The sequence below is a fragment of the Mustela nivalis genome (assembly GCF_964662115.1).
Source record: "Mustela nivalis genome assembly, chromosome: 9".
Taxonomy (NCBI): domain Eukaryota; kingdom Metazoa; phylum Chordata; class Mammalia; order Carnivora; family Mustelidae; genus Mustela; species Mustela nivalis.
In genome coordinates this window covers 8395100-8417480 of record NC_139028.1, presented here as the reverse complement: position 1 = coordinate 8417480, position 22381 = coordinate 8395100, and the positions used below count along the sequence as shown (strand labels likewise).

At 52.7% G+C, this 22381-nt stretch overlaps 1 protein-coding gene, 1 long non-coding RNA gene and 1 pseudogene across 4 annotated transcripts in view; 2 read left to right on the top strand and 1 right to left on the bottom strand.

Moving 5' to 3' along the window:
* TMEM123 (transmembrane protein 123) overlaps positions 1-22381 on the top strand; it is a 49144-nt gene that overhangs the window by 22164 nt on the left and 4599 nt on the right. Inside the window, exon 3 of one of the 2 annotated variants that reach the window (XM_082684010.1) lies at positions 1324-1473. The exons of the other annotated variant lie outside the window; for it this stretch is intronic. Within the exon in view, the coding sequence (XP_082540136.1) occupies positions 1324-1473 (150 nt within the window). The remainder of the gene's footprint in view (positions 1-1323; positions 1474-22381) is intronic. 2 annotated transcript variants of the gene reach the window in all.
* LOC309841223 (ATP synthase mitochondrial F1 complex assembly factor 1 pseudogene) lies at positions 430-1317 on the top strand (annotated as a pseudogene). Its single transcript has 2 exons — positions 430-444; positions 572-1317. The product of its transcript is annotated as an ATP synthase mitochondrial F1 complex assembly factor 1 pseudogene (transcript).
* On the bottom strand, positions 8293-22376 carry LOC309841135. The gene is made up of 2 exons (XR_014298967.1): positions 19292-22376; positions 8293-11112 (listed from the first exon to the last, which is right to left on the bottom strand). It is a non-coding gene; the product is annotated as an uncharacterized lncRNA (long non-coding RNA).

Here is a 22381-nt window from a genome sequence, read left to right as displayed (position 1 = left end):
AAATTTCATGCATAATATACTTCAGATTTTCTATATTTAAAATCATGGCACCGGCAAAACAGTTATACTTACTCTTTTCCAAATCTGATGCTTTTACTTCCTTTTCTTTTTTTTTTTTTTTTAAAGATTTTATTTGTTTATTTGACAGACAGAGATCACAAGTAGGCAGAGAGGCAGGCAGAGAGAGAGAGAGAGGGAAGCAGGCTCCCCGCCAAGCAGAGAGCCCGACGTGGGACTCGATCTCAGGACCCTGAGATCATGACCTGAGCCGAAGGCAGCAGCTTAACCCATTGAGCCACCCAGGCGCCCCTTTACTTCCTTTTCTTACCTGATTCCTGACAAGCACTTTTAATACCATGTCGAGTAGCAGTGGTGAGAGTGGGTCCCTCCTCTTGTTCCTGATCTTAGAGAAGACCCATCCAGCTTTTCATGGTTGAATGTGACGTAAGCTGTGTGTTTGTCTTACGTGATCTTTCTTTTGTTGATTATGTTCCCTTTACATCTCTGTTGAGTTTTTGTTGTAAATGGGTGCCCATTTATCATTTTTGTCAAAAGATATTTCTACATCTAGGACGTACTGGAGGAGGAGGAGCCAGGGGCGGCCGTGGCTGCCGTGGTGGTGGCAGGTGGCACAGGCCCGGCTGTGTTGCAGGTGGTCGGTCTGTACCGGGGGCCTGGTGCCACGTGCACCTGTGCCCTAGACCTGGGGCTCGTGTCCCCTGCACAGCATGTTCCCGGTGCACCACGGCTCAGGCAGGCCCATGGCGGGGAGCTTGCGGCAGTGGGGTCGGGGCCAAGCTCAAGGCCAACCCCTTCTACAACCCCTACCTGGACAAGATCCCACAGCTGTGCAGGTCTGACCCAGCCGCTTTTGAATCACGACTGGAAAAGTACATTGAGTTTCTGAAGCAGCCAGTGGGGCACTCCAGGCAAGGTGACTTTATCAGATGTGTAGAACCAAAGACAGATGTCCTGGAGACACAGCCTGCGAGTAGAGGATTCACTGAGGACAAGACTCTCAGTTCCATCCTTAACACTGAGATGGCGAAAGACAAAACAGAGGAAATGAGACCGATTTCGCAGCAGTATTTTGCAGCAAAAGATACGGTCTATGCAGTTATTCCTAAAGAGAAGTTTGACTTGATTTGGTCCCAGGCTCAGTCCTGTCCAACATTTCTCTGTGCGCTGCTACCAAGAAGGGAAGGTTATTAGTTCTTTGTAGGACAACAGACACGTACTGAACTCCACTGCACTGGTAGATACTCACCCCGCCGGGAGGCTGCTGCCATCCAGCTGGTCTTCTATCCCTGCCCTGAACTGAAGGACGAAGGCACAGTGCTGACGACAGCAGAAACGGAGCCCGCCTCTCTGAGTGTTGCCGAGGCACAGTGCACTGCCAGCCACATTCACTCTCCCATGCCATCGACTGCAAGGAGACCTGTGGGCCAGTGGAGACCTCTGACTTCGGACCAGGTGAGTTCAAGCACATGTCTGTCCCTGCTGAGCTGGAGCGAAGCGGACTTGAAGAACTGCGATGTGCCCGGAGCCAGCACAGGACTTAGCGCTGAGGCTGGGCTTACGGAGTCTGCTTAGCCCTGGGTGGTTTTCTGCAGCCCGCCCGGCCCCTGGAACTTTTGGGAGCTTCGCAGCTGTGAGGAGCAGTCTCTGACGGGTGGCCTGTGTGCTTACTGCAGGAAGTGACCGTGAGGTGAGCCCCGTTACTTGATATTCAGGAATGAAGGTGCCCAAACATTCTGGTAATCATCTCCCAGCCTACTTAAGCCTTCCTTTCTAAGCGCTTGGGGTCCTAACCAGGGAGACCTAAAGGATCCACAGGATGGTGGCTTGACTTTACACAGTAGAGTAGTGCTGGGTGTCCCTCTGACCGCTCAGCTCCCAAATGACTAGTTCTTCGTATTTATAAACGCGTGATAGGATAGTAAGCTTGAAGACCTGCCATGATTTGAGGTGGGCCTTGCATACTCTTCCTGTGTGCCCCTTGGCTGGCCAAAGGTATAGCCCAGATACCCTGTTTGAACTCTACACTGACCAGATACTGCCCTCGGGACTCAGACTAGATCTCCATGTGCCCAGAGCCATTGTCGGCAGGCGAGAATTCTACCACTGAACCACCCATGCGCCGATCCAGAGCCATTGTCAGAAGCCATGTATCTGGGGAGGGTGAATCAGTGCAGTGTACAGAAACCTACACTTTTTGTAAGGAGAGGGGGAAAAAAAGATCTTTCTACATCTATAAAGATCCTATTTTAATTTTATCACATTGTATATCACATTGGTATCACATTTTATCACATGGTATATCACATTGATTTCTGGATGTTAAACTAATTTTGCACCATTGGAATAATTCCTACTTGATCCTGGTGAATTGTCTTTTTAATCGCTGCTAAAATTGGTATGCTGGCATTTTACTGAGAATTTTTGTCTTCATATTCATCAGGGATATCGGTCTGTAGTTTTCTGACAGTGTCCTTTCTGGCTTTGGTATCAGCATAATGATGTCCTTAGAAAAGGAGTTTGGGGGGCGCCTGGGTGGCTCAGTGGGTTAAGCTGCTGCCTTCAGCTCAGGTCATGATCTCAGGGTCTTGGGATCGAGTCCCGCATCGGGCTCTCTGCTCGGCAGGGAGCCTGCTTCCCTCTCTCTCTCTGCCTGCCTCTCCATCTACTTGTGATTTCTCTCTGTCAAATAAATAAATAAAATCTTTAAAAAAAAGAAAAGAAAAGGAGTTTGGGAGTGTTCCCCTTACTTTGATTTTTTCGGGGGGCGGGGTAGTTTAAGAAGGATTGGTGTTAAATTCTTTACATGTAAATTTCACCAATGCAGCCATCTGGTCGTGGACGTTTCTGTGTCGGGACATATTTGATGACTGAGTGAGTCTTTTTCGAAGTACTTGTTCTGCTCGGATTTACCATTACTTCTTGATACAGTCTTTCTAGTTCATTTGGAGGTTCTTAGAATTTTTCCGTTTCTCGTGTGTTTCCCAGTTCGTGGGCATGCAAGTGTCGAGAGCAGCTTCTTAGGATTCTTCGGGTTTCCATAGAATCTGTTTTACAGTCTTTTTTATTAATTTATAATGTTGACGTGGGTGTGCTATTTCCTTGGTTTAGACTAAAGGATTGTCAAGTTTATCTTTCCCAAGAACCAGCTCTTGGTTTTGCCATTGTCCTTGTTTTCATGTTGTGTATTTCATTTATTTCTGCTCTAATCTTAATTTCCTTCATTCTGCCAATTTAGGGTTCAGTTTGTTCTTGTTTTACTAATTTGTTAAGGGACAGAGTTAGGTTGTCTATTTGAGATTTTTGTTTCTTTGTTTCTTAATGTCGACAAGGTATAAAACTTGCTCTTTGAACTGCTTTTGTTGCATCCCTAAGTTGATTTTATATATGTTCCATTTTTTATTTACTTCCCCTTTAATTTCTTCTTTGATCTGTTAGTTGTTCAGGCGAGTGTTTAATTTCGTGTATTAGTGAATTTTCCAGTTTTACTCCTGTTCCTTATTTGTAGTTTCATTGCTTTGTGGTAAGAGTAGGTGCTTGTAGGATGTGTCTTTGTGAATTTACTATATGACTTGTTTTGTGGGCTAACATACGGTCTGTGCTAGAAAACGTTGCACACGCTTTGAGAATAATGTGCATTTTGTCGATGGACAGACTGCTGTGTTTGTGTGGTGGGGTCCACCCAGTGTATGATGAGATCCCCTGGCGAGAGGTAGGGAATCTGAATGCCCAGCTGTGGGCCTGCTGTTTCCCCTATTTCCTGGTAGTTTCTGCTTTATATTTTCAAGTGCTCCAATGTTTGGTATGTAAATAATTACAATTGTTACATCGTGATTCCTTTACCATTACATAATGGCCCTCTTTGTGTGTTTTTACTGCTTTCCGGTTAAAGTGTATCTTTGTCTCACGGAAGTGTAGCTACCGCTGGTCCTTGGGAATACGGTTGGCTGGAAATAACTTCTCTCACCCGCTCACTTGCGGCGTGTGTGTCATCCACGGCTGACGTGACTCTCTGGTAGGCAGCACATCACGGACCTTGTTTTTTATCTGCTCAGCGTTCTGAGTCTTCTGATTGCAGGATTTTATGCATTTGCGTTAAAGTCTCAATCACTGGCAGGTAGGGCTCCACTTGCGCCTTCCCGTTGAGTTCTGGCGGTTGTGCCGACCTGTCGTTACTTTTTTCATATCCTGCTTTTGTATTGTGCTGTTGTTTGACATCCGTACACTTTGACTTCTTCGTCATTGTTTTTTTTTATTGTCGTCATTGTCTTTTGTGTAATTATAGATTTTATCTTGTGATTATGAGATTTACATAAAATATCTTACAATTGGACATCCTGTTTTAAACTGATTACAGCTTTGATAGAATTCCTAAACTTGACAATTTTACTTCTGCTCCCCTACATTTTAGGCTATTAATGTTAGGTTGCATATTTTTTCATGGTGTAACATGAAAATGAAAGTAACAGATCTTCCCTGGACTCGTAGAGCGGAGCTCTGATGAACCGTGCACCGCTGTCCCACAGCTAGAAACCAGCCGCACACAGCCCACCGCAGGCTGCACATCTTGTCCCATTCTAGAAACCCACACCATCAGCAGCAAGTTTCATGTGATCTTTTTATGCTTTGTGATAACTGGCATCTTAAATCCTGCTGAGACTCCCTGTGGCACTTTGTAGTGACGAACTCCCCGAGCTTCTGTTTGTTCTGGAAATCTCTCCCCTTCGTTTCAGAAGGACTGCTCTGCTAAGCGCAGAGTTCTTGGTTTAGAGCTTTTTTCTTTTCTTTAAAGATTTTGTTTATTTAACAGAGACAGACAGCTTTTTTTCCCCCTTAATATTTTGAATTTATCATCCCCTTCCCTCCTGGCCCGGAACTTTGTTGAGAACCTGCGTATAATCCCGTGGGCGTTCCCTGTATCTAATTTCTGTTTTCCCTTGTTGCTTTAAAGAAACCTTTGAAAGAAACTTGGTAAAAGTGTGTCTTAGCCTAGTAGCCCTAATGAAGTCTGACCTTTTTGGGCTCCTTGGGCCTCGTGCACCTGGATGTCCATTTGTGTCCCCAGGTTCGGGAGTCTGAAAGCTTTAATTTGCTTCCTCTGGTGACACGCTCACTAGATTTGTGTCACGTTGGTTCTGCACGTTTAAGCAAGCAGTCTCCTCGCCTGGTCCTTCCCAGTGGGCAGACAGCTCTGGACCGCGCCATCTCGGCTTGCGGATGGTCAGCTGTTACCTTGCCTGGGGCAGGTGGGCTTGCTGTCAGGGTCTGCTGTGGGTACGGTGGCTGCCCAGGCTGCGCCCCTGTTGACAGATGGACAGATGGACAGGACCTCTGTTGGCTCCCAGCACCGCAGGGCCGCAGGATGGGCTCTGGGGCTGCCTGGACACTCGGGATTCTGGTCCGGCTTCCTCGCTGGGGCTCTAAGTCAGATTCTCTGCCCTGTGGGGCAGCAGGACACCTGTGCCCAGTCAGGCAGTGCTGTGCCTGGACGGCCATGACCCTGGGCCCTGTGGGACTGCTCTGTAGGCAAGAGAAACCAGCGCTGAGCTTTCCACTGGTGTCCCTGGAAGCAAGGCTGTTGCTGGGCTATGCCCCTGCCCCTCCTGCGGGCTCTGTTCTGCATCCTCAGCCAGTCGCCTTGCTGGGGGCTGTGACAGTGGGGGTGGGGCTGCCAGCTAGTCCCTGGACTGGCACCCAGCCAGCGCCGGAGCTGGAAGGCCTGTGTGCACAGCATGCTGGCGGAACGGGCTGCGGGCTCTGTCCTGCAGACGGCCACCCTGGTCTGCTGCTGTGATGCCGGCTGTTCCAGCAGTTCCCTGGGGTGGGAAGCCATGTCCTTGCTGGGCCAGCCAGGGTCTTTGAGATCCAGAGAAGACAGAGCTGCATGCCCCCAAGTCCCCAAGGCCGGGCATCCATGGGCGTTGGAGAAGTGGGGAGCCACAGGCTGGCCCAGCTGATCGGGTGCTGCGGGTAGCAAATCCGCTTGCCAAGATCCCTGCTGGCCGTCACCTGAGTGGGGGCTTCCATAAAGCCTCCTGCAGAGTGGGGGAGCTGGACATCTAGCTGGGCTCCTTCCTGCCTGCAGGAGCTTGTGCTGGCCTGGGGTGGGGGTGGGGATGCCCTTGGCCTGTGGGCACTTCTCTCCCTCATTGTGTGGGGTCTGCCATGGTCTCGGCAGGGGGCTGCCTCTGCCTGGTGTTCGAGACCCTGTCCGTGGTATCTGGTGTGTGACTACTTGAGTGGTTGCCCTGGGGGAAGGGGGAGTCAGAAGTGCCTCGGGCCACCACCTTCCCATGCAGGCTCCATGAGTTCCTGACACACTCTAACACACAGGCACGCTGACGATGCTCCATCAGTGTGTACTGTGGGAACCGAAGGAAAAGGAGCGATACAAGTGTAAGTCAAGGGGTGAACTTTGAGAGTATTTTTTTTAAGATTTTATTTATTTATTTGACGGATAATGAGAGCAGGAACACAAGCAGGGGGAGCAGCAGAGGGAAAGGCAGAATCCCCGTTGAGCACAGAGCCTGATGCGGGGCTCGATCCCAGGACCCTGAGATCATGACCTGAGCTGAAAGTAGACCCCCAGCCACTGAGTGTCAACCCCAGACGTCCCTTGAGAGTCACTGGCCTGCCTCTTTTCCTTGATGAGACTCTCTCTTTTCACACTGAGTAGAACTACATGCGGCTCCTGTGCGCCAGGAATACAGCAGCCAGACAACGGAGCTATTGAGCTTTTCAAAACCCTGCCCCGTGCTCATGAGAGACCCGGAAAGGAGTGGCCAGTCCCAGGGGACGTGTGCTCTCGAGAACCAGGGGGACCCCAGACTAAGGCACTACCTCTGCTGGACAGGAACTTGGCCTCCCCAGATGACATGGAGGCAGCGGAGAACAAAACCCCCCTCCTGAAATCTGCAGTGCTCTTCCTTCAGCCTCACTGTTCGGTATTGAGCGCAAATATGTGTTTCTGTTTGTGAAGACGGTCGGTGGTGGCATAGTGAAGGGAGCGGAGAGGGGCCCCGGCGAGCGGGGCGCACAGCCCAGCGGACAGGGCCCCCGTTGGGGTGCCACGGCCCGCTGCCTCCTGCCGGCGTGTGCGGCTTGCCCACAGCTTTCGCGTCTGTGCCCTCTGTCACAGGCAGGGAACACACCCCATCCGGGCTCTTCTCCAGAGGCCCCGGCATCTGTTCGGTGACAACAAGGTGCTGCTGAGGTGCTGCTCAGACCATGGGCAGCCCCTCATACCGGGACTGCACGTGGCAGATGGCCAGGGTTTGCTCCCTGCTCCCGCCGGCCACCACCTCGTGAGTCCCGAGGCCGTTTCAAGCGTCTGAACATAGGTGTGTTTTTAGTCACTGCAAAGTACAGTTTTTGGTCTTGCAAGAAAAAATGTTCGTATTGAATATTTCCTATCACCTTCATCCGGCGAGTTAGGACGATCTGTGGACAGCTTGTGGACCACACATGTCCGGACTCGTCCCTCTGCGGACGTCTGAGCGGGTCACATCTATGCGTGTGTGCGTCCTTGGGCGGCGCACGGAGCTTGTTTGCAGCCTCGTTCTCGCATGGCAGCTGTGGGCCGCACGCGCGCAGGCTCCGTGGTCCGCGTCCGTCTTCTGTCACCAGGTGACAGCGGCAGCGCACAGCCCTTCAGGGCTGCGGAGACCTGCCTTCCCACATGGCCCCGCCATGCCGAGGAGCCGACACCGGGCGGGGGCGGCCCTGGCCGTCCGGTGTGTTCCCGCAGCGCCCACGGCTGTCGGTGTGTGCATGTGCCCAGCCGAGGTTTGCCGAGTACGAGGGCCAACTCTGAGGCTGCTCGCTCCGTCTCAGGCTCCGGAGCACCTGCTCTCCGTTACCAAGGAAGGCTGCACAGGGCGGGGACGGTCCATGGCCCTGAGCACCAACTCGCCACAGCCGCAGCCAGACAGGGGTACTGAGGGCGGGACGCCTCCTCCAGGCTGGCCAGGATCCTGTCCTGGCTTCCCGTGCTCCTTCGAGCTCCCGTTACTGGGCCTGTGGGCCTCCACTGACGTCTGCAAAAGGGGCTGACTGTGCCATCTGCCTCCTGGGGGGTTAGGACAGTTGCTGGCATTTATGGGACGTGCAGAACAGCGTCTGGCTCAGAATCCGTGCTCGCTGAGGCCTGATCCCGCTCGTCCACCTGGGGCAGACCGTTTCAGAGCTCAGTCCAGGTCGGGGCCATCCCCACAAGTAAAGGGACAGTAGAGAGCATCAGCAGATGATTTCTGACCAGCCCAGAAACCACGGAGCCAGCGGGCCTAGTGCCGCTCCTGACGGTCTCCTCAGGACGGAGAGCGGGCAGGAAGGGGCAGTGAGGGGGTGTGCAGGGACAGACAGACACCGTCCCCTCAGGCAGAGTGCAGGCAGGACGGGGGGTGGGTGTCTGGACAGTGTCCTGCCGCAGGTGCTAATAAGCCAGTGTCTTCCTGCGTATTTACATACAGTACACATACAATACCTGTTCATATATTTATTTCTATATAAACTTCTGTAAATACATAAAGGCTATTCTCTTCCAAAGTAAATATTTCCTAAGTTACTACAGAAAGAAACTCAGTTTCAGCGTTTCACTGGGGCGAAAGAAAGTGAGCAAATCCATGGAAGGGTAGCTCTGGCTTCAGGGTTTCTGGGCTTAAGGGAGAAACTGCCCCTTTTCTACCTGATCCAGAGGGAGGCGCTGACGGCTGAGCGGATGGTTTTCCTGCTCAACGGGAAAGGCCGGCAAGCGACCCCCATCCTTATCCCTCTGGTCTGCAGCGGGGACTTCTGCTCTCTCCGATGAGCCCCTCAGCCCGAGCCAGGCCCTCTGCTCCCTGTGGAGTCCAGGGCTCCCTCTGCCCGCGGCGGGAGGCGGTGTGCGCGGCCAGGTCTGTGTGCCGACCTCTGAGGGGGCCCCCCACCCATTCAGGACAGGGTCGCCGTTGACTTCCTCCATTTGGGGGTGGGGAATGGCGTTTGGCCAGACTGACAAGGCGTCATCACTTTGACCCGAACCCTGTGGTGGGCACAGTTCAAAGATGACCTCCCCGTGACCGTCACACCGTGCAGTTCTGTCTCCTGTGGGACCGCATTCCAGCACGTCACTCTGACCGGCAGAGAGGACCGGACACGGGATTCCGGTTACTGGTCAGCTGACCTACAGCCGAGGGTCCTTGGGCCTAGCCACATACTGAGGTCCCCGTGGCAAGTGCGAGGTGTCGGCGAGAGCGGCAGGTGGCACTGGCCTGGCACCCCAAGGGGCCCTGGGGACCCTGGGCTACACCTGCAACATCCGGGGGGGCGTGCAGTGGGGCACGGGTGTGCAGCCTGCTCTGTGCCTCAGTCCTGCACACGGGTGTCCGCCGGGGTGTCCCAGGGAACCCCCCAGCCCTGACCCTGTGGGGTGCTCCAGTTGTCGCTGCGAGACGGTGCTGGTCTCTGGACTGCCGCGCTGCCCACCGTGTACGTTCTCTCAACGGTGGAGCCTCCCAGTTCACGGGCTCTGTCGCACCTCAACTGTGTGCCCATCTCTCGGACGCCCAGGCCTTCCCAGCGAGGCACTGAGTCCAGCACAGAAGGAGCGTGTTCCACGTGCCGGCCAGCGGGGAAGCTGTGGGGAGCCGCGCACAGGCAGGCGGACGGTGGGGACCTGGGCTGGGGTGACCTTGCAGCTGTCGGAGGTGCGTGACTGCCACATCTGTTGTCGCACGGAGCTGACGGGGAGGAGGTGGGCGCTTGCACGGGAGCCTGTGACCAACACAGGCTCCGCCCCCTCTGCGCTCCTCGCCTTGCAACCGCACCTGGGTTGCAGCTGGGGAACAGCTGGGCTCTGAGGCTGCTGCGTCCTCTTGTCGCTGTCGCATGGTTCCGCCCCAGTGCACAGCCACGGGGGAGTCAGCTTAAACCCGAGTGATCCCACGAGGTTGGTGTGTCCGGGGTTGGGAGCTGTTTGTCCCCATGCTGTCAGCGGTGGCCGCTGCTCCCGCCGGGGACCCAGGCTGCCCCCAGAGTGCTGAGCACAGCCGTGCAGCATGTCCCCATCTCCGAGACCCACCCGTACCCTCGGCATCAGCTCGTCTCAGGGAGGGGGTCCTGTTACCCCAGAAGCCTCACGCCTGCAGGCACTAGCCTGCGAGAAAGCACGATGACCGGACCCATGTTTTCTAACACAATTATGCCCGACAGCGCAAAACCACGAACTCCCCGGCTCCGGTCTCCCCCACTGCTCACGCTGTCAGGATCTGGACACCTTCTCTCCGGACGGCGACAAGGGCCTCAGCAAACGCTACTGGCTCCCGAGGCCGCTGTCTCCCCGTGGACGGTGCGCCCACAGCTGAGTGGCCGTGTGCTGGCAAGGCCTCATTCCCAGCGCAGGGGAGGCCCATCGAGGCCTCCAGCCAGGGGTTGTAGGGCCGTGTCTGCATGGTCTCTGATCGGGGAGTTCAAGCCTGGAACATGCAGCGCCCAGCGGGGAAGCAGATCACGGGCGTGCCCCTAGGGTGGCGGGAGTTCCAGGGCCCCACAGAGAGGCAAGACCTCCGGGCCGCTGCCCCAGCACCTGGATAAATGGTGTCCTGATCCCCGTGCCACCCCGGCCCTCACCTCTCCCTGCACGACCTCCCTCCAGCGAGGAGAGCCTCCCGCACGCCGGCCCTCTCCCATCCACAGCGTTGCGCTCCGGGTCCCGGCGCCTCCCTCCCGCTCCAGCCAGCATCCGTGAGGACTGGGGAGGCCGGGTTCCGTGTCTGGGGCGCGCCGGGCACGTGTTACCTTTCAGCGAGTACTCGGCGAGTCAGTGTGCACCCGGCCCTCTGCGGTGCCCCCTGCGTGCGCGCGCTCGCGACCAGCTTCCCCCGGGAATGACCTCCTTCCGCCCTTCCCGACCCCAGACTTGTGTGCAAGTCCCTCCTCCGTGCTCGTCCTTCCTTCACACCGGGGCTTGGTTCTGCTCGCCTGCGTCTGTGCTCCGAGGTGTACAACGTCAGCCACGCTGGGTCTGAATCACAGAAAATACACCCGATGTCCCATGGTTGATGGAAATGCCCTTAGATTGGTTTTTCTTCTTACCACCGGTACTGTGTCGCTTGTCTTCTGTAAAACAGGCAACCAGTAGACATGGATATTTATAATTAGGCAAAATTTACAGACTCAAATACTTGGTGAATTTACTGCATTCAGCTTTAACCGGGTAGCATCTTGTTCCTTCAGTTTTAGGGCTCCCCGTGAAAGGCCGATTTCTCATCACGGGTCTGTCTGTCTGCAGGATCCAGCCGGAGACCCAGCTACTGTATCTCGGTGCCCGACACGCGGGACGGTGTGCAATGTTCAGCAAGTCAGTCTAGGTTCGCAGACTCAGTCGGTGATTTAAAGTCTGTAGGAATGCCTAAATGATCAGCGTTTTTTAAGCATGACCTATACTTTGATTATTAAAGACAATGAATAGGAAAGCTGAAAAAGCCGTAAGCCTGAATGCACAATCTTAGACTCAAACTTGTGTCCGGAAGCACCATCCTGAGCCGCTTTTCTCGGGGGAGTTCTGTCGAAGCCGGGTGGCCTCGGGCCCTTGCTCCAGGGACATGAGAGCACCTAGGTCCGGGAGGCCTGGGGAAGCACGTCTCAGCCGTGCAGCCTTCAGTTCTTGCATTTCCTCCCGGGGAAGCCTCTGTAGGAGCTGCGTCCCCTCAGCCGGTCTGAGCCCCGAAGTCTGGGTGAACCTAGACCCCTGCCTGCTGTGTGCATCTAAGTGGTGACCTCTGCTCCAAGCATGGCTTCCCCGGAGCCCACACGCTGTGAGACGGCAGGCTCAGTGTCAAAAGGTTGTAAAATTTATATTGTGATTTTCAAAATTTCATCTATGGGTAACTGAAAAGAATCTATTTTTTGATGTTTTAAGAACTGGGTATTTTTTAAATATTGATTTTAGCTTAAATTCACAGTGGCCAAAATTCATACTCTTTCAATCCTTGAATCATCAGTTCAGGTTCATATGTACCATGTGCTCTTGAAAAGTACATGAGTTCTAGTTGGATAGAAACGTGTGTTGTTAAGTCAAATGTGTTAATGTTCTAAAATCTTCCTGATGTTTTTTTTTTTATCCTGCTCACTCTTTTCCCTCAAGTTCCCAAAATTCCAGCCCCGTGAATTGCTTCTCCCTATTGGGTCTTTCATTTTGCTTATGTTTCTCCTGTCACATATGAAATAGAGCTTCCTCCTGCGCTGACCCTTTTACGAAATGTCCTTTTTAAACCCTTTCCGGCTAGGGGACTTGGATCTTAAAGACTGCTGCCTGCAAACAGAGTGTCCTCACCATGTTTTGAAGTGTGATTGGTGAACGTGTGGCAGCTGTACAGTGTGGGGATTTGATGTTTGTTCAGTGAAATGACCACAGCGACTCTGGTCAGCACATGCCACCACTCACAGTGAACAGTTCTCATCGCCGGAGAAACGTCAGCATTGACTCCCGCACCTTTCAGAGACGCAGTATGGAAATCCTAACCGCAGCCCCACGTGTGTGCCCCCCTCAACCTGGAGTTTGTACCGTCTGACCCCTTCATTCATTCTGCCCCCCAGCCCCACCCCTGCATCTTGCAGCCACTAGTGCATCACGTCTGTGAGCTTAATTTTTAAAATTTCACATAGGAGTGAAATCATGCAGCATTTGTCTTTCTCGGACTCATTTCACGTAGCAGAGCACCCTCAGGATCCACACATGTTGTCACAAATGGCAAGACTGGCCTCCGACGGCGGAGGGCTGCTGCATCGCGTGCGCACATCGCCTGCGCACATCGCCTGCGCACATCGCCTGTATCCAATCATCAGCCAGGGGCACCCCGTCGCCTCCACACCGTGGCCACGGTCAGTGATGGGGTCGTCAGCATGGCAGTGTGGGTGCGCGTCAAGTTGGTGTTTGGTTATCTTAGGATAAATAACTAGAAATGGAATTTCTGGATCGTACCATTGTTCCACATTTAACCTCTTGAGGCATCTCAAAGATTTTGTGCACGAGGGCTCCCCTTTCTCCACATCCTCGCCAGCACCTGTCGTTTCTTGTGGTGGTGGTCTTTGCCACTCTGACAGGGGTGAGGTGTATCTCGCCGTGGTTTTGATTCGTGTTCCCCTGATGATGGGTGGTGGTAAGCATTTCTCGTGTGTCTGTTGGCCTCTGTGTCTGTGGGGAATGTCTTTTCAGACCCCCCACTTGTGTTCTTAGCTGGATCGTTTCTTTTCCTTCGCTGTTGAGTCGATGACTTCTTTCTGTATTTTGAATACGAACCCTTATTACACGGCTTGCAGACCTCTTCTCCCACTTACTAGGCTGCCTTTTCGTTTGTTGACCGCTTCCTTTGCTGTGCGGAGGTTTTTTGGTTTGATGTAGTTGCATTTGTTGATTTTCGGGGGGGGGTGGTTATTTCCTTTGCTCTTGGTGTCAAATCAAAACCACAGCTGCGACTAACATCACAGAGCTCATTGCCTGCATTTCGTGCTAGGTGTTGTATGACTTGAGTCTTAACATTTAAGTTAATCAACCTCAAGTGAATTTTTATATACGGTAGGAGACAGCGGCTCAGCGTGCCCAGCACCATTTGTGGAAGATACGGTTTTCCTCACTGTGTGCCCTTGAACCCTGTATCATAAATTAACGGGCCGTATGTCCCTGGGTTTATTTCGGGGCAGTCTGTGCTGTTACCCTGATCTATGTGTCAGATTTTACTCCAGTGCCATGCTGCCTGGATTTGTGCAGATTTGTAAAAGAACTTGAAATTACAGAGCACGGTGTTTCCAGCATTGCTCTTTTTGTCAAGATCACTTCGGCTCCCGAGGGTGTTTTCTGGTTCCATTCAAATTTCAGGCTTTCCCGTCTGTGAGACGTGCCACTGGAATGCTGATTGGGATTGAGCGGAATTACAGAAAGCTTTGGGTAGCATGGATTTTTAGCAATATTAGTTTTCCAGTACATGAGCACGGCCTGGCTTTCTGTCTTACCTTCTTCGTCAGTGTTTTATGGTTCTCAGTATAAAGGTCACTCACTCACCTTCTCGCTTCAGTTCACTCCTGGTGTCTCTTTCTTCCTGGTGCAGCTGTAAATACCGTTGTTTCTCGACTCTGCACTCTGCAGGCTCCTTACGAGTGTTCAGAAGGACAACACACTTTTGTATCCTGATGTCTGTTTTCTGCAACTTCACTGAATCCATTTATTCCGTCCGTTACTTTGGTGGGATCTTTAGGGCTTTCCGAAGGTAAATACCATGTCATCTGCAGATGGGGACAGTTTTGCTTTTTCCTTTCCAATTTGCCTTTCATTTTTCTTGCTGGGCCTGCTAATGCTGTGTTGGAGGGAGGTGGCAAGAGGGGGTGTCCCTGTCTTGCTCCTGAGCCTCTAGGAAAAATTTTCGGTTCTTCCCCATTGAGATGATGTTTGCTCTGCGTCTGTCCTTTGCGGCCTCCATTATGCTGACGTACATTCCCTCTATAGCTACTTTGTTGGGAGTTTTTATTGTGAACTGATGTTGACTTTTATCAGGTGCATTTTCTGCATTTTTGGGGTGATCATAAGATTCTTAACTCTGATTTTGTTCATGTGGTGGAGGACATGGACTTAGATGCTGAGCGATCTTTGCCTTCCTGGTGTAAATCCCACTTGATTATGACGAAGGATCCTTTAGGCAGATTGATGGACATGGTCTGTTATTACTTGGTTGGGAACGTTTGCATCTATGTTCATCAAGGACATTGGGGGTTACATTCTTTGCTTATGACATCCTGATCCGCTTTGTTGATCCGGGTAACGCTGGCCTGGTGAGATGTGTTTACAAGTGTTCTCTTCCCGTGTGATTCTGAAAGAGCCGGAGGAAGATGGTTGTTACGAATGGAACTCACCAGCGCAGACGTCTGGTCCCGGACTTAGGTTCCCTGGAGGTTTTTGTTTACTGACTCAGTCTCCTTAGTAGCGACAGGTCTGATCTGTTCAGAACCCTTATTCATGAGTCAGTTTGGAAAGTTGTGTTTTTAGGAATGTATCCGTTCTTGTAGGTTGTCAGCTTTGTCGGCATATGGTCGTTCCTAGTAATTCTGTGGTGTCCAATGTAACATCTCTGTGATTTCTGATTCTATTCCAGTCCTTTTCTTCTCAGGGGTTCTAGCTACAGGTTTGTCAATTTGGATCATCCCTTCCAAGAAACATCTCTGTATTTCATCGATCTTTTCAGTCTCCGTCATTTCTGTGCCCACCGGGATCCTTCCACCAGCCTGGGGCTTTGTCTTGTCTCTAGTCGCTTGACGTATGAAGTGAGGTTGTTTGAGGTGTTTCTTGTCTCTTGAGGTAACATTTATCTCTGTCAGCTTTTTTCCAGCTGCTTTTGCTGATTCCTGTGATTTGTGGTGTGTTGTACTTGCATTTGCCTCAAGGTGTATTTTGATTTCCCTTTGAACCACTGGTTGTTAAACAGCATATTTAAACTTTGCATATTGGTGAATTTCTATTTTTCTCCTTTTTTTTTTTTTAAAGATTTTATTTATTTATTTGACAGAGAGAGATCACAAGTAGGCAGAGAGGCAGGCAGAGAGAGAGAGAGGAGGAAGCAGGCTCCCTGCTGAGCAGAGAGCCCGACGCGGGACTCGATCCCAGGACCCTGAGATCATGACCTGAGCCGAAGGCAGCGGCTTAACCCACTGAGCCACCCAGGCGCCCCTCTAATTTTCTTCTCTTAATTGATTTTTCATTTTATACCATTGTGGTTAGAAAATACACTTGGTATTTTTTTTTCTAATTTAGTAAGACTAGTTTTGTGGCAAGATAATATATATTTTAGAGAGTATCCCATGTGCACTTGAGAATAATGTGTATTTTGTTGCTTTAGGATGGAATGTTCTATGCATGTCTGTGATTATACCACCAAATATATATATATTTGATTTCTTTTTTTCTTTTTTTTTTTTAAGATTTTATTTATTTATTTGACAGACAGAGGTCACAAATAGGCAGAGAGAGAAGGGGAAGCAGGCTCCCTGCTGAGCAGAGAGGCCGATGCGGGGCTCGATCCCATGACCATGAGATCATGACCTGAGCCGAAGGCAGCGGCTTAACCCACTGAGCCACCCAGGCGCCTCCTATTTGATTTCTGATACATAGATACCACCAAAATAACTGATGGAATGTATATCTGGTCTGATGTATTGTTTAAAGTCAGTATTGTTTTTTTTTACTTTCCTAAAGATCTTTTCTTTAAAGATTTAGTTATTTATCTTAGAGCAAAGAGGGGAGACTGAGAGGGAGAGAGAGAAAGAGAAAGAGAATCTCCAGTAGACTCCCCACATGGACAGCACAGAGCGCAGGGCAGGGCTCAATCCCATAGATAACCCGGAGATCATCACCTGAGCCGAAACCAAGAGTCTGACACTCAGCTGAGCCGCCCAGGTGCCCCTCTAGTGATGGAGCTTAATGCAGGGGTTTTAAAGACCCTGCTATTATTGTTTTCTAGTTCTCCCTTTTGACCTATTACTATTTGCTTTATACATTTCAGTTCTCTGTGTTGGATGCATAAATATATACAAACGTTTTATGCTCTTGCTGGAGTGACTCTTTATTTAATGCCCTTTTTGTGTCTCATTTCACTGTTTGTGTTAAAGTCTATTTTGGGAGCGCCTGGCTGGCTCAGTTGGTAGAGAACGTGACTCTTCTTCTCAGGGTCATGAGTTTAAGCCCCACACTGGATATGGAGCCTACTTTAAAAAGAATACAACAAAGTCTCTTTTGTCTGACGGAAGTACAGCGCTCGCGGCCTTCTCGGGGCCTCCTGGGCTCTTTTCTGTCCGTTCCTGGGGCTGAAGTCTCGCAGGCCACGCACCGATGCATAGAGGACTCGTTAACTTCCCGTTCCGCCGTGCTTTCTTCTGGAGAATGGAGTCCACTTGCATGGAGAGTAGTTACTGACAGGAATGTCCTCACTGCCATTCTGTTCTGTTCTCTCCCAGCCGCTGTGCTGGGCCTCTGTTTCCCTCTCCGGGTCTTCCTTCGGCCAGCGCTTCTCCCGCCGTGCGCGGAGACCTTTCCTGTCCCACCTGCGCTTCTCCACGAGCTTTGCTCTGCTACTGCGGCGACCAGGATGCGGGCGAACAGCTCGCGGTTACAGCGGCCTCCTCCAGCGGGTGGCCACCTACGACTCTTCTCCCTCCCCCGGTGATAGGACTTCGTCACCGTCACCATAGCTCTTTCATAGCGTGCGTCCCTGCATTCACTACCGTGGTCCTGCTTTTAGTGCTTTTGACTTTTAATCTTGTGTGACTGTGTAAGCCACGAACCCACCACCTTCGCAAGAGTAGCTCTGTCTCAGCTGTGCCTTTCTTCTTCCGTGTGTTTTCCTGTTACTAACCAGCACCTTTTTGTTGGCTTTAAAAGTCCTGTTGACGTTTCTTGCAAGGCTGGTCTGATTGGGACGAAGGACTTGAGCTTTTGCTTTTCTGGAAAATTCTTCATTTCCAAATGACAGCTTTGCCAGATCGAGTATTCTTGGTTGGAAGTTTTTTCTTTGCAGGCTTAGAACGTGTTTTGCCACCTCTTCCGGCCCACAGAGCGTCTGCTGGAAACTCTGACCGTCCTGTGGGGCTTCTCTTGTACAGATTCTCTCCTTTATTTAATGCTTCGTGTTTTAATTGGGATGTGTCTTGGCGTGGATCTCTGTGGTTTCCTTTTATTTGGAACTTTGTGTGCATCCTGGACCTGGATGTCTGTGTCCTTCCCCAGGTTAGGAAACTTTTCAGCCACAATTTCTTCATATTTTTTGCTCCTTTCTTTCTTTCTTCTGGGGCTCCTGTAATGTGAACATACTGCTTTGCTTGACCTTGCCCTGTAAGTCCCTTAAGCTGTTTTCACTTTTATTCATTCTTTTATCCTTTTGCTTCTGCGACTGGGTGAGTCCTGCTCATCTTTTCTTCTGCGGAAACCAGCTGGCTGTGGGGCCCCTCTGGTGCTTTTCCAGCCCGCTGCTGTGTTCTCCAGCAATGTGGCTTCTCCGTGGGACTTTGTTTTCTTTCCCCGTCGAAGTCCCCACTGTGTTCCTCCATTCCTCTCCCAAGTTCAGGGAGCATCGCTTTGACCATTATTTTTAACCCTTTATCAGGTAAATTATTTCCATTTCATTAAGAACTTTTTCTGAGGTTCTTGTGGTTTACTTTGGACTGTGTTCCTATTTCTTCATTACCTGTTAGCTCACACAGATGAAGCAGGTGTCTCTCATCTTGAAGGGGTGGCTTCAGGTAGCAGATGAACCTTACCACTCAGTCCTACCCGGGCTCGTCTTTCAGAACTTTGCGATCATGAAGCGTCCTTTTATTTCTCATGGCTCCTAGGAGCTGAGGCTGCGCCACGCCCGTCCGTGGGCGCGCAGTCCCAGAACCGAGGCTTAGGCGGATCGTAAGCCACACGCTCAGGCGGCAGCCCTGGAAGCAGCCGGACACATGGGGACTGACGCCCACGTCCTGCTGGCCACCAGCCAGGCGAGCTGGAGGCGTCCGCTGCGCAGCGCTTTAAAACATGCAGCGGCCAGGCAAGTGTTCAAGCTCCTTTCCATGAGACACCAGTGACCTGGAGGGAGGCAGGCAGAGCGTGAAGGTGCCTCAGCCCGAGGGAATGGGCGTCCTTCACGGGAGGACGAGGCGTGTTTCAGTCTGCCGTGTATCCCGTGCCCTGGAGAGGCATTTGGCCTGGAGCTGCCTTCCCAGGCGTTACAGTCCGTGGGACCCAGGAACGCAGACCCCGGCCACCAGAGCCAGGCCAGCAAGGAGGGTGGGCCGCGGGCTCTTGTCCTGGAGATACGGGGGGCTGGAGTGAGGCAGAGGGCGAGACCATCTCTGCCCAAGAGAGGACCCATCAGGCCCCCCGATGTGTGTGGAAGTGCGTGCCTGCCATTCGGGCCGACACCGGCAGATGAGCAGGGGAGCCTCTTTGACATCGAGTCTGGGCATCTGTCAATCGGCTCCCTCCGTGCTTGTCCCTGGGCGAGCGACACTGAGTAAGCGAACCCCTTAAAGGTGTCTGGGGGTGTGGTGGGCCTGAGCCCTGCTGGTTTTCAAGGCCAGAGCGCCTCTGGGCTCAGCTCCCCGGGCAGGTGTGCAGGGTGGGGCACCCGATGTGTGGTTCGGGGAGAGGGTTGCGAGTTCTCTTGTGATGGGGCGCACTGGGCCAGGCGGGGAGGGGAGGCGCAGCAAGCTCGGGTCTCAGCCCCCCCACCCCGCCCTGCAGCTCGTCTCTGCTCCACGTGGAGGAGCTGCTTACCTAGTTGTGGGGATTTTCCAGAGGAAGTTGTTCTGTGGGTCCGTGCAGATTTGGTGTACGCGGGAGGAGGTGACGGGCTCTGCTGGAGCCGGAACCTCTGCCTGTTCCCTGCTCGGTTACTGGCTGGTGGTAACCTCTGTGCTTCCACTGTCCACACCAGTCAAGTTCGGGTCTCCTGTGAACGCGCAGCTCCGGGCTGCTTCCTTCCCTCTCATCTGCATCTTGGCGGCGGCCGTTCTGTGCGTTTCCCATGCAGTCGGCGTGCTGCCTGGGCTGGGCCTTGAACGGAGCAGAGCTTCATGAGGCTGAGGGAGCACCACGGGCCCAGGAAGGAGCAGGAGCGAAGCACAGAGATGGGAGCCCGCGAGGGGAAGGCGCGGAGGGTCCTGCTGGGGAGCCGGGACCTGCCCTTTGGTCGCTGGACGGGTCCAGCGAGTCCCACTGGCCTTGTGCAGTTCAGTGAAAATGCAGCAGGAGTTCGTGCAGTTGGTAACCTGCTACATCTGTTGAAAAGTAAAGCAAGATACAATAATTTGGGGGGAGCGTGTAGGTGGCTCAGTCGGTTAAGCTTCTGACTTGATTTCAGCTCAGGTCATGATCTCAGGGTTCTGGGATCGAGTCTTGCGACAGGCTCCACGTGGAGCAGGACGTCTGCTTGGGATGCTGTCCCTCCTTCCCCTTCTGTCCCTCCCCCCCACATTGGTCTCTCGCTCTCTCAACAGTATGCATTAATTTTTATTAAATAATACAACAAAGAGGTCCAAAAAATGGAAAGCAGACATTTGATGAGAAGGGAGATGAAAGTGGAACAACGCAAGTGCGCCGTTCACGCAGAGCCTGGACCGCGCGCTCCTAGCATCCTCTGTGCGTGTGCAGGCCGGGGGCCGGGAGTGCGTTCTGGGCCACGCACGGTGAGAAGCGCCAGGATGAGGGGTTTTGAGCAGCAGGAGACGGAAATGACCATTCTTGCCAATGCCCTTGTCACTGTGATCCGTGCCCTTTCTGTCCTTAGCGGGGGCGACATGTGTGCAAACAGCAGCATGGGCACGGCCTCGGGCAAGAGCAGGGACGCGGGGCTCCGAGCCCTGCTCAGCTGTGTCCCACACGGCACTGGGGCAAACAGACCATCCAGGGTACCCGAGACCTTAGTTTTTTTTTTTTTTTCCACTTTTTTAAAAATATTTTTATTTATTTAAGTTTAATTAGCCAACATATAGCACATCATTAGTTTTTGAGACTAGTATTCAGTGATTCATTAGTTGCGTGTAACCCCTAGTGCTCAGCACATCACCCACCGCCCTTAATCCCATCACCCAGTTACCCCATCTCTCCGCCTTCTCCCTCCAGCAACCCTGTTTGTCTCCGAGACCTTATTCACACACTTTACTTAAGTTTCTGTGTTAATGGATACAGCTGGTTTCCCTTCTGGAATTTCAATTTTGAACGTAGGAACTGAGCAGCCTCAGATACATTGTGGCGCTGACCGCAGTCGCCGGGCTGCATGGCCCGCACCCACGCCTTGCTCTGACACTCCCGCACCGTGCAGGGCCTCCCAGGAGGGACGGGGGGGGGGGGGCACTTGTACCCCAGGCGAGCGCGTCACTTTCGTGGGCCTGAGCGCTGACCTCGGCGGGAGCTTCCCGATCGGTTCACGCATCCACACGTCTGAGGAGGTTTTATACACAACTTACCTGCCTGTTTTCTCCGTGTGTGGGAATGGTGAGCTTGTTTCTCTAACGCACTCGGGTTTTCGTTATTTGGGTAAACCTACCACAGCTCCTGCTGCTACCCCCGTGCCTCTGTCCAGTATCTCTGAAGAACGTCTCCCTGCAGAGTGGGGGCCCGGGCATGTGTGTGTTAGTGTGAATGTGTGCACGCTGCATCCAAAAGCAGCCCATGTTGCTTCACCGTGCACAGATCGTTCTGAAGATGCCGTGTCCACACCACACGGCTTCCGTGTTCTGTCCCCACTGCAGCGGCGCACGCACAAGTGTGAAAGAGGGGAGGTTGCCGATGTGAAGCGCCGTCTCTCTAGAGCGAGCATCCGGATTCAGGTTTTGCCGCTTGTGTCCGCTCCGCGCAGTAACTACAGCGCTGACGTAGTCTTTTGGCCTTTTGAAAAAACTAGATAACACTCTGTGGTGACACCACACAGTAGGGACCTGAAGCTAAGAAAACGTATTAGAAACCTGAAGAGTAAAAGCTGAGACAAATAAGCAGCCGTACAGCTCAAGTCCAGGGCCGGAGGCGCCCGTGGCTCCTCCACGGAGGACCTGGAGGCTCCTCCTCCGGCCACAGAGGGGTAGGTCGTGGCGCTACAGGGAAGGTACCGTGGGAAGCGAGCTGGCTTTCGGGCACGGCCTCGCTCCAACGTACACACAGAGCCAAGAGGAAGCCGTTTTCCAAATGGGAAACGAGGAATTTTCTTAGGTATTTCGGGGAGTAGTGACAGGCGCCTTTGCATGAAAACCTGCACGTCAGGTTCAGGTGTTTGGAGTCGTGAAGCCTCCAGAGACTGAGGGAGAAGATTTCCAAGCAGCCGTACTGGCACCAGCCGGTGACGTCCCGGCGCATGGCGGAAAGTAGCCCTGACCTTCCCCACCACAGCCCGTGCAGGGGCTTAACGCGCAGCTCACGCTCGCTTGCCCGAAGCACCAGGGAAGGAGGTGGTGCAGAATCAGCGCCATGAACACCCTTCCTCCGTCCGTCCGTCCGCCCGCTTGCTGAACACCCTTCCTCTGTCCGTCGGTCCGTTTGCTGAACACCCTTCCTCCGTCCATCTGTCCGCCCGCTTGCCTGCTACTTGTGGCAGGACGGCGGGAAGAGGTGGTGACAGATGGTTACGGCACAGGCCTTACCCTGCAGGGACGCAGTCCTCTGTATTATTTCCAGTCTCCGAGCTCCCAGCTTCAAGGCAGCACAGGCTGGGACCCCGCAGGGTCGCTTCCCACCTGTGACACTGGGCCGTTGCACCTGTGGCTTCAGGAGGCAGAGGTGGGGGGCTCGGCATCTCCGTGCACCTGGGTCCCCCACAATGTGGGTCCCGATTCCCTAAGCCTCTGCAACACAGCTAACATCTTACCATCGTCT